At 41.0% G+C, this 16,107-nt stretch overlaps 1 protein-coding gene across 1 annotated transcript in view; it reads left to right on the top strand.

Annotated features, from left to right (window-relative positions):
- The window catches only part of LOC147200743 (ribosomal protein S6 kinase beta-2-like), a 36,958-nt gene that overhangs the window by 475 nt on the left and 20,376 nt on the right, over positions 1 to 16,107 (top strand). The window contains exons 2-10 of the mRNA XM_086119750.1: positions 191 to 245; positions 804 to 841; positions 3,004 to 3,118; positions 6,624 to 6,692; positions 6,785 to 6,932; positions 8,363 to 8,420; positions 8,770 to 8,870; positions 9,193 to 9,283; positions 13,107 to 13,197. Coding sequence (XP_085975876.1) covers positions 192 to 245; positions 804 to 841; positions 3,004 to 3,118; positions 6,624 to 6,692; positions 6,785 to 6,932; positions 8,363 to 8,420; positions 8,770 to 8,870; positions 9,193 to 9,283; positions 13,107 to 13,197 — 765 coding nt within the window. The 5' untranslated portion in view covers position 191. The remainder of the gene's footprint in view (positions 1 to 190; positions 246 to 803; positions 842 to 3,003; positions 3,119 to 6,623; positions 6,693 to 6,784; positions 6,933 to 8,362; positions 8,421 to 8,769; positions 8,871 to 9,192; positions 9,284 to 13,106; positions 13,198 to 16,107) is intronic.

Genomic DNA, 16,107 nt, shown 5'->3' on the forward strand with positions numbered 1-16,107 from the left:
GGGTGCAATTGCTTTATGATATCGATACGAATATTCGATACAAACTTAACTATTTAAAAGTTAAGTCATTGTTTTTTTCAATGGTTTAACAAATGCCGAGGCACATTCTACTTACACGTTTGTGAGGATGTTTTGTAAATTGTACATCCAGTTAATAAAGTACATTGCCTGACACTAGTATCGGTTTCAGGATGGCCGGAGTGTTCGACATAGACTTGGAGACTGAGGATGTCAGTGATGCAGAGGTCTGTCTTAAGCACTTTTCCCTTGAAGACTGCTGTTCTGTCAATGCTCTAATCTTTTCTTTCAAATATACAGTTCTGTGCAAAGGTCTTAAGGCACCACTACCTTTGTTCTGATAATTACCCTTTTTTCGCAGTAGTCAATATGACTTTTAAAACAATAACTAATAGCACACACAACAGGTTTACACAAATTAATTACAAAACCAATGTCAACAAACGTGTGGAGATGAATGGTGCACGAACCCACAACCACCTGAGTCAAATAAGTGCCAGTGTAACCATTAGCACCATCCAGCCTTCAGACTCATATTGGCACCCTGTCTGTTCTTTACTCTCCATGAACAGGAAGTAGCTTGCTCGTAAGGAAAAACGACCAAAAAAATAATTAAGCCTTGGTGGAGGTTGGTGCTCCACCAGGTGGCCAAATTTTAATTTGGTCATTATGACATGGCTAAAACAACTAACACAATGGTGGCTGAAGACATTTGCACATTAATGAACGTAAGAATGTACTGGCATAACTTTAACTACTTGGGTTTGTTGTTCCCCTTTCCTTAGGATGATGTTTGTGACGGCACCGTAACAGAACCGGACAAGTGAGTTCAATTCATCATGATACTTAACCATATATACAAAATAAACTTGAACCCCTTTGAAGTCATGGTGCAATTCAAGTACAATAACATCGAGTTGCAAATCTCCACACACACATATATATATATGTATATATATATATATTGTATATATATTACGTGTGTGTGTGTGTGTGTGTGTGTGTGTATATGTATATCAACCCGTATTGTTTTGTGTTTTTTGTTATTGTAAAGTGTCCTTGGGTGTCTTGAAAGGCGCTTATAAATAAAATACATTATTATATATATAATATGTATTGACGTCTTTGATCCACTGGTGAAAAGGACTCTTCTTTCATCTATAACCGCTTCAAACAACAAAGTGTATGCAGGAAAAGGGATTAAGATTGCACGACTGTCTGTGTTTTATGTGTTGTGTTGTGTTATTTTGACTTCAAGATGGCACCCCAAGAGTGGCTGCCTTTCCAGCAGCTCCTATATTTTGTTCTTCTACTTCTTCCTTTCATAACTTTGCTGCTGTGAATTGGGAGTTTCTCCAATGCGAGACTAATAAAGGTTTTCATATATATATATATATATATATATATATATATAAGTGTCACACGTTTGATTATGCCAGGCCCAGGATCCTCATTTCTCTGTGTGCGGAGAGCAAATTCGTTCATACAACTGAAATTGAGTATGTATTCCACCTACAAACCCAATTCCAATGAAGTTGAGCTGTTGTAGAAAAAAACAAATGTAAAAAAAACTGAATACAATGAAGACGGCCCGGTAGTCGAGTGGTTAGCACGTAGACTTCACAGTGCACCGGCCTCCCTTTGTGGAGTTTGCGTGTTTTCCCCGGGCCTGCGTGGGTTCTCTTCGGGTACTCCGATTTCCTCCCACATTCCAAAAAACATGCATGGCAGGTCGATTGAACACTCCAACTTGTCCCTAGGTGTGAGTGTGGGCGTGGATGGTTGTTCGTCTGTGTGCCCTGCAATTGGCTGGCGACCGATTCAGGGTGTCCCTCGCCTACTGCCCAAAGACAGCTGGGATAGGCTCCAGCACCCCCTGCGACCCTAGTGTGGATAAAGCAGTTTGGAAAATGAATGAATGAATAAAATGATTTGCAAATCATGTTCAACCTGCATATAATTGAATACACTACAACTTACACATCTGTGGAGGCACCATTAATGCTGACAGGTACTAAAAGGTTTTGGAGAAACATGCTGCCATCCACGCAACATCTTTTTCATGGTTATTTCAGCAAGCCAATGCCAAGCCACGTTCTGCACATCTTATACAGTGTGGCTTTGTAGTAAAAGAATGCGGGTACTAGCCTGGCCTGCCTGTCTTCCATTGAAAACGTGTGGCACATTATGAAACGTAAAATATGACGGACTGTTAAAAGTGCTGAAGCTGTACATCAAGCAAGAATGGGAAAGACCTGTAAAGCTTTCAGAATTTGTGTCCTCAGTTCCCAAACTTTATTGAATGTTGTTAAAAGAAAAGGTGACGTTACACAGCAGTAAAGATGACCCTTGTCCCAGATTTTTGGGAACATGTTGCAGCCATCAAATTTAATGACTGCCGGTATTTGCCGAAAACAAAAGTTTACCACTTTGAACATTAAATATCTTGTTTTTATATTGTATTCAATTAAATATAGGTTGAATTGTAAATCATTGTCATGTGTTTTTAATTCAGGTTTAGCATAGCATCCCAACTTTACTGGAATTGGGTTGGTATGTTTGGGAACCCATTGTTTAATTTCAGCTTGTTGGTGATTTTTTTTTTTGTGGATGTTTTGCCTGTAGTTTCACTGCTGTTCCGTATAATTTTATGTGCACGCATGGTCAGAGCTATGCGTAAATTATCATAAGAAATGCAATTGAATTAAAGATTGGGTGTTTTATAAATATATATATAAATACTGTATATATATAAAACTTTGGTCCTACATTATATAGGGGGAAAAAGCAAAAACAAAACATCTTAACCAGTCATGCCAATTATGGAGGGCACTGTGTAATGTGTATTAAGATAACGCAGTTAATATTGTTCATGTTCAAATGGCTGCGGGCAAGGTGGGTTAAAAATTAAATTTGCACAAAATGGGTAATACATATTAATTCCCATATTGCTGTGTTGTTTCTGCTTTGGTTCTTCCAATCCAGTGTGCAGAAAGAAGAGGTGGAGCTGACCAGCGAATGTGTCAATAGAGACAGCGAGAGAGTAGGGCCTGATTTCTTTGAGCTTCTCACGGTGCTTGGAAAAGGAGCCTATGGCAAGGTGTGTGTGTGTGTGTGTGTGTGTGTGTGTGTGTGTGTGTGTGTGTGTGTGCGTGTGTGTGTGTGCGAGTGGGGGCATGAGATGACAATTTCATGAGCAATCATTTTGATATCTGCCCTTTTTAATATGGCACAGATTTGATGACGCTCACTTTGGTTGTACTTAAATTTTGACTCAGTAATTTCCAGTTCCATGTTTTAAACAAAATGCTGTGGTTCCATCTTTTGAAACCCATTGAAAACCCACCCCCCTGAAAGCATGCTCAAGAGTCATTGTCGTGGATTGACATGTGCTTGAAACAATTTCCTATACACACAACTAGCTGCAAAATTATGAACTCTTTAAAAAAAAAAAGAAGAAGAATTTGTAAAGTGCCATATAAATAATGAGGTGCAGTGTTATGTAACAAACATCCAATTTTGATTGGACACTAAAATGCTAGGAGTAGTGGATTTACCATCACTACAACACGATAATAAGCATCCAGGAGACCAGCCATTCTCAAATCTTTTACACAACCTAAAAAAAATTACTGAGCATTCCAAGTACCACCATAAAGACCAACATTAAAGTAAGAGTCGCTTGGTACAGTGATTCCCAACCTTTATTGAGCCAAGGCACATTTTTTAAGTTAGAAAAATCGCATGGCACACTACCAAACAAAATTGTCACAAAAAGAGGATGTCAATTTCACACTTTTTGCTATCTAATATAAGATCATTTATTTGTTCTTTCTCTCACTATAGGTTGCTGGTATACATAGATGGACAAAGATACATTATTTGTTATTAATTAATTGTCTCACCAGTAATGAAATTTGATAAGTTCTTGCGGCACCCGATGAGAGCTCTCACGGCACTAATGTGCCCCCAACACACTGGTTGGGAATCATTGGCTTAGAAGATAGAACTGTTTGTGCAGAAATTATTTTTGCAAGTCAATAACATTTTGCACCGTTTGAATGTTAACTCTGGACAAGTTTACTAAAAAATACATTTAACGGAACTGTTCTTACAATGCAATACATCGTTATTCACATAGCATTTTCACAACAGCTGCAGCTGTAACAAAGCACTTTACAAAACAGTTCACATAAAGTAAAATAATAAACACAACACATAACATAAAAACACTGACAGTCATGCAATCTTAACCACTTATCCTGCATACACTTAGTTCTTTGAAGCATTTCGAGATGAAAGAGGAGAGAATCAAAGTGTTCTTTCTCCAGTGGATCAGAGACGTCGTGCTCGAAATGTGCCCACGTCTGCTCCAAGCTAAGTTAGAAAGTAAACAAGAAGCTGTAGCATCCATTTAATGAAAAAAGAGACTGGTTCACTCCTGTGCCATGTAAATCTATTTCCATTCCAAGCGGCGACTCTCAGTTCCAAATACGTATCCGCGCTCCGCGCCGACGCTCCTCTCTCCTCATCCTATGCTCCACAAGCCATCCATCCATCCAGCAGCACCATCGCTGACTGTCCAACAGCGCCGCCATCTCCGCTGAACAAAAAAGCACTGTGAAAAATGCTGCGACAGGCGCAAAAAGCACAAGCACCCCGGGGCTGTCCAGCGGCGACAGTCAAATTGCCCCGACATTTCTCCCAATGAAAATCAGCAACGGTACACTCGTGCTACCTAGAAGGCACAACCACAGAGCACAGATTCTTCTCCTTTGACGAATGTCGTGGCCAAAAACAATGAAAACAGTCCACATTGGGTCCACACGTAACAACAAACACCATGTGACAAAACAAAAGACAAAAACACAAAAAAAAAGCAAGGCTCTTCACTTGCCGACGGCTGCCAACTACGGTGCCATCTTCGAAAAAACAAAACAAAACCAACCCCCCCCCCCCCAAGAACTAGTTCGGTATTAGTTCTTTCGCGTACCACATGAATGAGACTTTGAGAATCACAACAGAAGACTATTGTCAAATTAACATTATCTGTGACAGACGGAGAAGCCATCCTAAATGCTAAGCTAACCTAAGAATGATACAGCAATTAAGTGCTTAAGTGATGAATGACACTTTTCAAAGACCTTTGGCCCGCAACTGCGTTTAAGCGTCACCCATCCAATTTTGATCAGCAAAATAGCTGGTCAGGAGTCAAAATTCCGTCATCATTTCACACATCATCAGTTTGTTCGTCACGGGCGACAGCCAGCTGGTGCCGAATGTACTCAGTAGGTCACACGCAGGCGCAGCACAAGCACACACACACACACCCACATAGTTTTTATTTTATTTATTTATTTTTTATAAACAGGAAGTATGTGAAATAAAACCAAATGGGACAACGTCATTGCAGTCTATGGTACCTTTACTGGGCTGACTGCCTGCTTGCTGTGCCTGCGTGTGACATAATACCGGTTGCGCCTTCTCGGCAGCACGTGTGTACCAGCACAGATTCTGATTGGGAGGAATGTCGGCGCCATTTGACTTTCGGTGCTGGACAGCCCCTGGGCGCTTGTGGTTTTTGCGCCTGTAATGGGCAGCATTTTTCACAGCCCCATTTTGTTCAGCGGAGATGGCGGCACTGTTGGACAGTCTGCGTTGGTGCGGCTGCATGGATGGCTGCTGAAGTTGAGGATGAGGAGAGAGGAGCGTCGGCGCGAAGCGCGGATGCGTATTTGGTGCTGAGAGTCGCCGTTTGGAATTGAAACGGATTTACATGGGACAGGAGAAGTGAACTAATCCCTTTTTTTCGTCGATGGACGCTATGGCTTCTTGTTTACCTTCAAACTTGGCTTGTCGCCGGCATGTGCACATTTTGAGCATGACGTCGGTGATCCACTAGTGAAAGGACACTTTGATTTTCTCCTCTTTCATCTCGAACTGCTTCAATCAACAAAGTGTATGAGGGAAAAGTGGTTAAGATTGGACGACTGTCCGTGTTTTATGTTGTGTGTTGTGTTTATTATTTTACTACATGTTAACTGTTTTGTAAAGCGCTTCGTTACAGCTACAGCAGTTGTGAAAGTGCGATATAAATCAGGATGTATTTTATTGTATTGTAACTGTTAAGTACGTTCTCAACACCAACAACTGAGACCGACTCGAGCGTCCCGAAATAATGATGACTGGCATACCCACCACAACAAAATAGCATGATAATTAATACATGTCAAAATTCTACAGATAAAATAATGCTAGATTGAACTGGAACAACAAATAATTTACCGGTAACTTCCATAATGGTGTACATCAGTGACGAGGACTGACCCAACAGTATATTAATATAGTATGAAATATTTAAAATTTATCAGTAATATTTCTTTCTTCTCACAAAAGAGTTTGGGTTGATCGGCAATTAGAGATTTAAAACAAAAATGTTTTGTGTCGTTCTGGTGTCTTCCTTCCATTTACAACCGCATCTCATTTGTGCGAAAATTAAAAATCTTAATCAGTCTGAAAATGACTTTTTTGGGGATACCGTTTAGAATAATACAAACACATGTTCTGTGTTCGTGACCTCAAGGCAACATCCAATATCTTTACAGGTTTTTCAGGTGAGGAAGGTTCAAGGTGCCATGTCGGGAAAAATATTCGCCATGAAGGTTCTCAGAAAGGTACTTTTGAATACACCCTTGAACCTCCTATAAAACAGAAGCAGTCCAAATGTGTCCCTAACCATTGGCCTTTTCCATATGTTCATATGAAGGCCAAAATTGTCTGCAATGCCAAAGACACTGCCCATACGCGAGCAGAGAGGGAGATCCTCGAGACAGTGAGACATCCTTTCATAGTGGATCTCCTCTACGCCTTTCAGACTGGTGGTAAACTCTACCTCATCCTGGAGTACTTAAGTGGTAAGATACTGAAGCAATGTACGTCACATGTTCTTAAAATCAAGGACGAAGCCCGTATGGGCTTTGTGAATGTAATTACAACGAGGCATGGGTAAGGCAACACTTTTTTCGATTTGGGTCGGTACCACCAAGTACCGATTCACATGAAATCAAACGGTACCATGTTTCTGTGCCCAAGCCGATTATTTTAGGTTGTGATTATGTGGGAGTGAAAATGTTGCCTTTTCATGGCGTACTTCATTTCAACGCAGCATCGGAATGACATGACTCGACGCACACTTTCATCCACAAAAGTACATTTCCAGGTGTTGAGCGAGCAAGACCAAATGCAACCCGCCTGCGGCCAAACCACACAAATATTGTAACAAAGCCGCACACTTCCCAGCATTCTTCATTTAGCATGGGAGGTTGACTTTTGGGGCTGGCTTCCTCTCAGGAATCGGTGCAGGGGGCTGGCTCACATCACCTACTATTTATTGTTTGCATGAATTATTTCTACTTTACTATTTGTAAAATGTTTTAACTTTGTTCATCCATGCTCTTTTGCTCATTTGTTTTAAACTTGTGATGTGTGATTGTTTTATTATTAAATAAATTACATTTATTACCACACACACACACGCGCGCTGCGCGCGCTCACAATGGTACTGAAAATTTGTATCATTATATACCAGTACCGATTTGTACCAAAAATCGGTACAATACCAATTTGAATGTGAAAGTTACCCATCCCTAAATATAGCACGCACCATATATGTATAAAATACAGCGTACTCTCTTTAGGCGAGACACCAAGGCATTGTACAATTCAAAGTTTAACCAAAATATTAGAGTAAAAATACAACCCTTTTGTTGCATAAAAATTCAGAGTTAGAGCCACTGTCATGCATGCTGTCACGCAAGCGCAATACAATATCTTGTGAGATGTCGACTCAGTGAACAGCGACACAATTATTTCTTCATTTGTGTTTTGCCCCTTTTACTTTTGTGAGACTGACATTCAAAGTCTAGATAAAGCTCACCATAAGTTAAAGTTACTGCAATGTAGTAAAGCTGTGTCTCCACACCTTTGTCCTGCCTACTCAGTTTTAGACATTAACAATATTAAGGATGGGAAAAAAAAGGTAATATAGTCTTTTGGTGTCCCTCCCAACCACAAGCAGTAATCTACATTTGCTCACTACAACTGTCACTCATGATGTGTATGACACTTTTTAATATTTATTTATTAGCAATTTACCATGAGCCACTATGAATCTTTTTCAGTTTTTACACTTATGTGAATGTTACATTTTCTGTTATTTCTCTGTGTGAGACAGTTTTTCAAAATGTGAACAAATAGGCTGTTAACCAGTGTCCTTGTTGTGATCAACCTTAGAGGTCACACTGTAGCTGGACTGTATACCTGATATGTAGTTGTATGTCACCAGGAGGAGAGCTATTCATGCAGTTGGAAAAGGAAGGCATATTCATGGAGGACACTGCTTGGTGAGGACTCTCTATTGAGTTGCAGAAAATTTGAACTTAGTCTTTTATGCAGCTTTATTTTGCTGCTAAGACATGGCATATTCTGTCCGGAAAAACAAAACTGATAGCAAATCACAGCCATTTTCACTCTGTACAGACGATATTTTTTAATTAACAATGCAACAACACCAACAGAAAAGAAAAGAAGAAGGCATACAATGGTCCGACTGATCAACAGTCCAAGCCCATTTTTGTTTTTAGTCCTTTTCCGTCACTTGGTATGCATTGTAGGTTGCAAGATATCGATCCATTTGCACATTTAGGAAATCTCGATATTGGTCATTGATTCAAGCCATTTGTGCATGGGCAGTTTCTATCTAGGAGAGATCATACTGGCTCTTGGTCACCTTCACTCCAATGGAATTATTTACAGAGACCTCAAACCTGAGAACGTCATGCTGAATCACCAAGGTAAAATTCAGACAAAATGTTTTTTGCTCTCGAGTGCATGCATGTAATAGATTAAAAAAAAATTGTACCAGTATTTGAATGAACCTTATCATTGTTCAAATCTTCTCATGGAGGGTTTGCATGTCATATTGCCTTTTAAACCGTTCTGCATTATTTAGCTTAAGGTTTTGAAAATATTTGTCATGCATAGCTGTACCTTTATTGATGTAACATGAGCTTTTATTCATCGCAATGTCAATTTCCACAATTGAGTAGACTTAATTGTAATGGAATCAGTGCAATTTTTGTGCTTTTTAAAAAATTCTTACAATTGTATTTAAAGGACACATCAAGCTAACTGACTTTGGCCTCTGCAAGGAATCAATTCATGATGGAAGCGTCACACACACCTTCTGCGGCACCATTGAGTACATGTGAGTATCATTCACTTGCTCACTCACGAACTCGCTCAGCCATACCAGGAAATTCATTTTCATATTACATTATGTATCATTAATCAGAACACAGGTAAAGTAATTTCAAGACAATATAACGTGCGCGCGTGTGTGCGTGTGTAATTTGTTGCTCTTTATTTCAAATGCTTTCTCTGGGTTATCTGAAATATAAAGAAAAACGTTAGAACCGTGTGTGTGTGTTTTATATATATATACACACACAACGTATTTTCCGCACTATAGGGCGCACCAAAAAGTCTTCAATTTTCTTAAAAGCTCACCGAGCGCCTTAAAATACGGTGCGCCTTTTGTATGGTCATTACGATAATACGTCGACTCCAAGATGGCTCCTTCCTGGAGACATGCTTCCAATGTTATAACTTGCTGTTGGTTCAGTGAACTGAGTCGCTGCTTTATTAAATAAGTTTGTGTTGCAGCTCCGAAAAAAGGAGAGCTGTGGTGTTAATTTTTTTAAACAGTCTCAACAAATACAGGTACGTCTTTGTCTGTCTCCGTGCCTTCTTCCGTTCGACTCGAGTGACGTTCAAGACCGCCTCTGAAAAAACGTAAACTAACGATTACTTCAATGAAACTACAAAAATTGAAAATAATACATCAAAGCTAAAAGCAAGCGAGGATATCGCAAAATAAATTCTATAGCCCCCCTACAGAATTTATATTGTGATTTCCTCATTTGTGAATACACAACAAAGGAATAAATTACTACGACTGACATCTTGTTGTGTTATTTTGACTTCAAGATGGCACCGCGAGAGTGGCTACCTTTCCAGCAGCTCCTATTTATTTTGTTCTTCTACTTCTTCCTCTCATAACCTTGCTGCTGTGAAGTGGGAATTTCTCCATTGTGAGACTATTAAAGGTTTTCTTATCTTATCTGATCCTACTGTTGGAGCGACGATAAGGGAAATGCCAATGCGTTATTCGGAGGCGGCCATGAACGCCTCTCGAGTTGACCGGAAGAAAAGAAGGGAAGGAGACGGACAAAGACACACCTGTGTTTGTTGAAAAAAAATGAGACCCGTGGTTGTGGTTTTGTTTTGTTTTTTAACGCAGACTTTATTAATGGTTTTCACAGTCTCAGCAAGTACAGGTACTGTACGTCTTTGTCTGTCTCCGTGGTTTCTTCCGTTCCACTCGAGAGGCGTTCATGGCCGCCTACGGAAAACGTGCGTAAATTAATTCTTACTTCAATGAAACTACGAAGAAAATCAAGCGAGGAAATCACAAAATAAATTCTGTAGGGGGGATATAGAATTTATTTTGTGATTTCCTCGCTTGATTTTCTGTTTAGATGCATTATTTTCAATTTTCGTAGTTTCATTTAAGTACAGTAAGCGTTAATTTACATTTTTCAGAGGCGGTCATGAACGCCTCTCAAGTTGAACGGACGCATCTCGAGTTGAATGGAAGGAGCGTAGCACCATCTAGTGGACACATTGTAGATTGCGCCTTTTAGTGCGAGGCGTCTAATATAGGAAAAAAAATTACAAAATAGCCATCCATTGAAGTTGCGCCTCATAATCCAGTGCGTCTTTTAGTGCGGAAAATACGGTATATACTGTATATACTGTATTTTTTTTTTTTTCTTTCCTCGTCTCACCCCTCGGGTGGTGTCCGTCCCTCATTCAGCTCGGGTCCTCTACCAGAGGCCAGGAAGCTTGAGGGTTCTGCGCAGTATCCTTGCTGTTCCCAGCACTGCACATTTCTGGACTGAGATGTCCGATGTTGTTCCCGGGATCTGTTGCAACCACTCATCTAGTTTGGGGGTCACTGCCATGGGCGAGATGCGATATATGAGAGCTGTCAGTTTAGCGCGTTTTTATCGGCATTAATTTAAATTAATTTTAACGTGATTAATTTTTTTTTTTTAACGCGGTACACGTCATAGCGGCACACGTCACAGCGGATTTTACGTTGCTCTGTAAATAAACTGGAAACAAAACAACAAGCGCGCTGCAGATGTCCACGCCCATGTCTGTTTTGCCAGCCACGGCAGCGCGCGACATCGAAAACGGATACTTAAAGTGTTTATGAATGGAAAGTTTACTTTTAAAAAGTTGCCAGATTGTTCCACTGACAAGACCAAAGTTACCTGTATGTTTTGCAGTCGTAAACTGAGCTATCATCATAGCACGTCGAGTCTGAAATACCACTTAATGGCCAAGCACACAGCTGATGTGGAAGGTTACCGTGTTCCGTGTCCATATAAATAATGGGGGTGGAGCTTCACTGTGTTTGTCTGACAGCGACGGTGCGCTAAGGCACGTCGAGAGTTCAGCGGTGCAGTGGTAGTGACCTAGCGACCACACTGAAAATAAAACGTCTCTAGTGTTGTGCCTCGAACCAAGTGTAGTCATCCGAAATGATGTCGACACAAAACCATCGAGAGTCTTCCGCGCAAGAAGGACCAACAGAATCAACATAGCCTGACTGCTGTGTTCAAAGCAAACTTGAGAAAAACGAAGGATGCAACCATGGCTTAAATCCACAATAGGCTGAGTACTAGTTTACCTTAGATGTGCATTTAATAATTTTATATTGCTCTGTTTTGATTCCATAAAAAGAGCTGTTAAAGGAGCTGTTGTGTGACAAAATATTTTTTTCACTGTTGTTGATGGTCAGTAATATTGTGTGAGAGATTATGTGTGAATAACTGCTCCAAGTGAAAAATGTTCATGTAAAATTGAAAATCGAAATTGTTGTTTCGGTAAATATTTGCATTTTGCACATAGAAGACTGATCCATGATTCCATATTGATGAGAGCATTGAAATGATGGGACAAAAAGCATCAAAGGAAATTCAGTAACCATAAAAAAAATGTGTGAATAATCACGATTAATTATGTGTTAATTTGAGTTAATTTTGACAGTTGCATTTTTAATTAGATTAAATATTCTAATCGTTTGACAGCTCTAATATATATATATATATAGTATGTGTATAATTTCTCCTATGTATGGATACCCTGTATCTGCTGTGTGTGTGTGTGTGTGTGTGTGTGTGTTCGTGTGTATATCAATCAATCTATTCATCTATCAATCCATCCATCTCTCTATCAATATCCTCACAGGCGTAGTGGGCATGCTGGAGCCTCTCCCAGCTGTCTTTAGGCAGTAGGCAGGGTATACCCTGAACTGTTTGCCAGCCAATCGCAGGGCACACTTAGACAAACAACCATTCACACTTAGAGACAATTTTGAGTGTTCCATTAACCTGCCATGCATGTTTCGGGAATATGGGAGTAAACCTGGCGAAAACCCACGCAGGCACGGGGGAGAACATGCAATATCATGCTTATTGGTATTTTTATCAAACACAACATTGTTTTTTTTAAGAACATTTTAAAACAATTCTAAACAATATAAACCATAAACAGTACATACATCTAATCATGTACTTCTCTCACATTCCTAGGAAATCACAATGTCCCATCACTGGTCAGCTGTTTTTATAATATGACAGTGGGCGACTCATGCTTCCCACAGGCACCACGGTGTAGACTCCTGGTGTAGAATGTATAAATGCTGACCTCAAGTGGACAAAAGCAATACCTGCACCTCACATGCATACTGATTTTCCGTGATAGAGTGTATGCGAAAGGCTTTAAAATAAATATAAAACAAAAAACACATACCAAGACTTCCACTCCACTTATAAAAACATCAGTCTAATCTGTGCCCTCACTTTTTTGGACCATGGCTTCTTTATTAGAGGGCCCGTTGTTTGGAGGAACCATTTGTATGCTGTTTCATTCACTTTGTATCTTCCTCTTTGTTGCAGGGCCCCTGAAATCCTTACAAGGTCAGGCCATAACAGAGCAGTAGACTGGTGGAGCCTTGGGGCCCTGATGTTTGATATGATGACTGGATCGGTAAGATAAAACTGTTTTCGATGTTAATTGAGAAGATAAGATAAGATACCCTGCTGACTACCAGTAGTTCAAATTTGTCCTCTGTAGAGGACATTTGTGAACCTAAATATCTCCCACCCAGTGCCTCCAATCGCATTAACTCCTTTTGTTACTCTAAAGAGGACATTCAGTGCTTTCCAATGATACCAAATTTGTAGGGGTTAGAAAAAGTAAGAAAATGGCTTCCCTCAGTGCAAGCACTTTTTATGGGAAGAGGAAAAGTAATACTTTTTATCAAACACATTTTGTCTTGAAATGCTGTTGGCATTTTAATTATAAGACTCTTATGAACACGTTAAAGTGTTGTTTGAGTTGTTTTAAGTGTATTTGAGCCTGTTTAAAAAATGTAGTGGGATTTAAAACATTTCTTTTGGAGTAGTCCAATTACTTCACATAGATTGGGGAATTTCAAAATAAATGTGATTGGGCAACATTTTTTTTCCTGGTAGTCAGGAGGATACGAAAACATTTATTTGGCTCACAATGGGGAGATTCATTTACAGTAGCAAAATTTGTAGGGAAGAAAGTAGAAAAACATCAAATATTTGCATGCATAAAATAAAATTTTAAAATGAACTCTACACAGTACAGAATGCATTATAAAATTAAGATGTCAGCATATACTTTTAATTATACTGTTTTTTGTTATTGTAAAGTGTCCTTGGGTGTCTTGAAAGGCGCTTATAACTAAAATTATATATAAAATATAAAATATTAATATTAATGTTATTATTATGCAACTGCATATATGCTGCATAATGTGGCTGTGCTATGAGAAGTAGAACATGCTCACAGGCAGGTTGTTTGTGTTGTTCCTATCATGCAATTACTGATAGCAATGTTGTTGGTTTACCTTTCTTGAGCTGTTGCCATTAGTGATGGGGACATTTTAATGGAACATCCCTTTCACAATCGCTTTGCGACTGGCGAAAGAACAATCCAAGTTCAACAGTTGACTCTGAACAGGATAAGCCGTAAATGCTTTGATCCTAAGATTGGAAAGAAAAAAAAATCTGCAGCTCATCTGTTATTGACTGAGGAGCAGCCAGGGCTATACCTCGTCTCTCTCCCAGAGTCACATGTGATAAATATTTTTGCACAAATCTAGTAAGGACAAGAAATGTAGATAATGGATACTTGTGTAGGGACAGATGAAGGGCAAACATTATTTGAAAATATACTGTACTTTGAATCGTTTTCATGTACAATATATATTTGTGTACCTTGCATAACTGCGTGAACCCATATTACACAATACAACTAGTGTACATTTTTTGTCATTACTTTACTTCGGTGACTAGAATGGAATCAGCCAAGGATGAAGTCTGAACAGGAGGTTCTGATAGCGAGCCTTATATACACCTCCCAAAGAACATTAGTCATGTTGGAGCGGTAATTGCGCTTCGCGTTTTCATCAAAAATGCCGCTCCTTTGCCCGGCCAGAAAGTGCCACGGGCGGACTGACCAGCATGATGCACCGGTCAGCCGGTCGTCCCAAGACTACCACACCAACCGGGAGGCGGCACTGTCCACACCAAATTTCTAGCTGATTCCATTCCATTCATCAAAGTAAGGGCATAAAATGTACACTAGTTGTATTGTGCATTGTGGGTTCATGCAGTTCCACAAGGTATGTGAATCCATATTGTACATATAAAGAATTCTCAGTAGAGTATATTTTTAAATAAATAAGGTAGATTGTCCTCTCCGTGAGCCGTCACCTTACCGTGGTGGAGGGGTTTGTGTGTCCCAATGATCCTAGGAGCTAAGTTGTCTGGGGCTTTATGCCCCTGGCAGGGTCACCCATGGCAAACAGGTTCTAGGTGAGGGACCAGACAAAGCACGGCTCCAAGACCCCTTATGATGAAAAAAATTAAAGGATCTCAGTTTCCCTTGCCCGGACGCGGGTCACCGGGGCCCCCCTCTGGAGCCAGGCCTGGAGGTGGGGCTCGTTGGCGAGCGCCTGGTGGCCGGGCCTACACCCATGGGGCCCGGCCGGGCTCAGCCCGAAGAGGCAACGTGGGTCCCCCTTCTCATGGTCTCACCACCCGTGGGAGGGGTCAAAGGGGTCGGGTGCAATGCGAGCTGGGCGGCAGCCAAAGGCGGGGACCCTGGCGGTCCGATCCTCGGCTGCAGAAGCTAGCTCTTGGGACATGGAATGTCACCTCTCTGGCAGGGAAGGAGCCCGAGCTGGTGTGTGAGGTAGAGAAGCTCCGACTGGATATAGTCGGACTTGCCTCCACACACAGCCTGGGTTCTGGTACTAGTTCTCTCGAGAGGGGTTGGACTCTCTTCCACTCTGGAGTTGCTCATGGTGAGAGGCGCAGAGCAGGTGTGGGCATACTCATTGCCCCCCGGCTCAGTGCCTGTACATTGGGGTTCACACCGGTAGACGAGAGGGTTGCTTCCCTCCGCCTTCGGGTGGGGGGACGGGTCCTGACTGTTGTTTGTGCATATGCACCAAACGGCAGCTCAGCATACCCACCCTTTTTGGAGTCCTTGGAGGGTGTGCTGGAGAGTACTCCTGCTGGGGACTCCCTTGTTCTGCTGGGGGACTTCAATGCTCACGTGGGCAATGACAGTGAGACCTGGAGGGGCGTGATTGGGAGGAACGGCCCCCCCGATCAGAACTCGAGTGGTGTTTTGTTATTGGACTTCTGTGCTCGCCACGGATTGTCCATAACGAACACCTTGTTCAAACATAAGGGTGTCCATATGTGCACTTGGCACCAGGACACCCTAGGCCGTAGTTCGATGATCGACCTTGTGGTTGTATCATCGGATTTGCGGCCGCATGTTTTGGACACTCGGGTGAAGAGAGGGGCGGAGCTGTCAACTGATCACCACCTGGTGGTGAGTAGGCTCCGATGG

The sequence above is a fragment of the Hippocampus guttulatus genome, chromosome 9 (assembly GCF_054856545.1).
Source record: "Hippocampus guttulatus isolate MCC_2025c chromosome 9, RoL_Hgut_1.0, whole genome shotgun sequence".
NCBI classification, from domain to species: Eukaryota; Metazoa; Chordata; class Actinopteri; order Syngnathiformes; family Syngnathidae; genus Hippocampus; species Hippocampus guttulatus.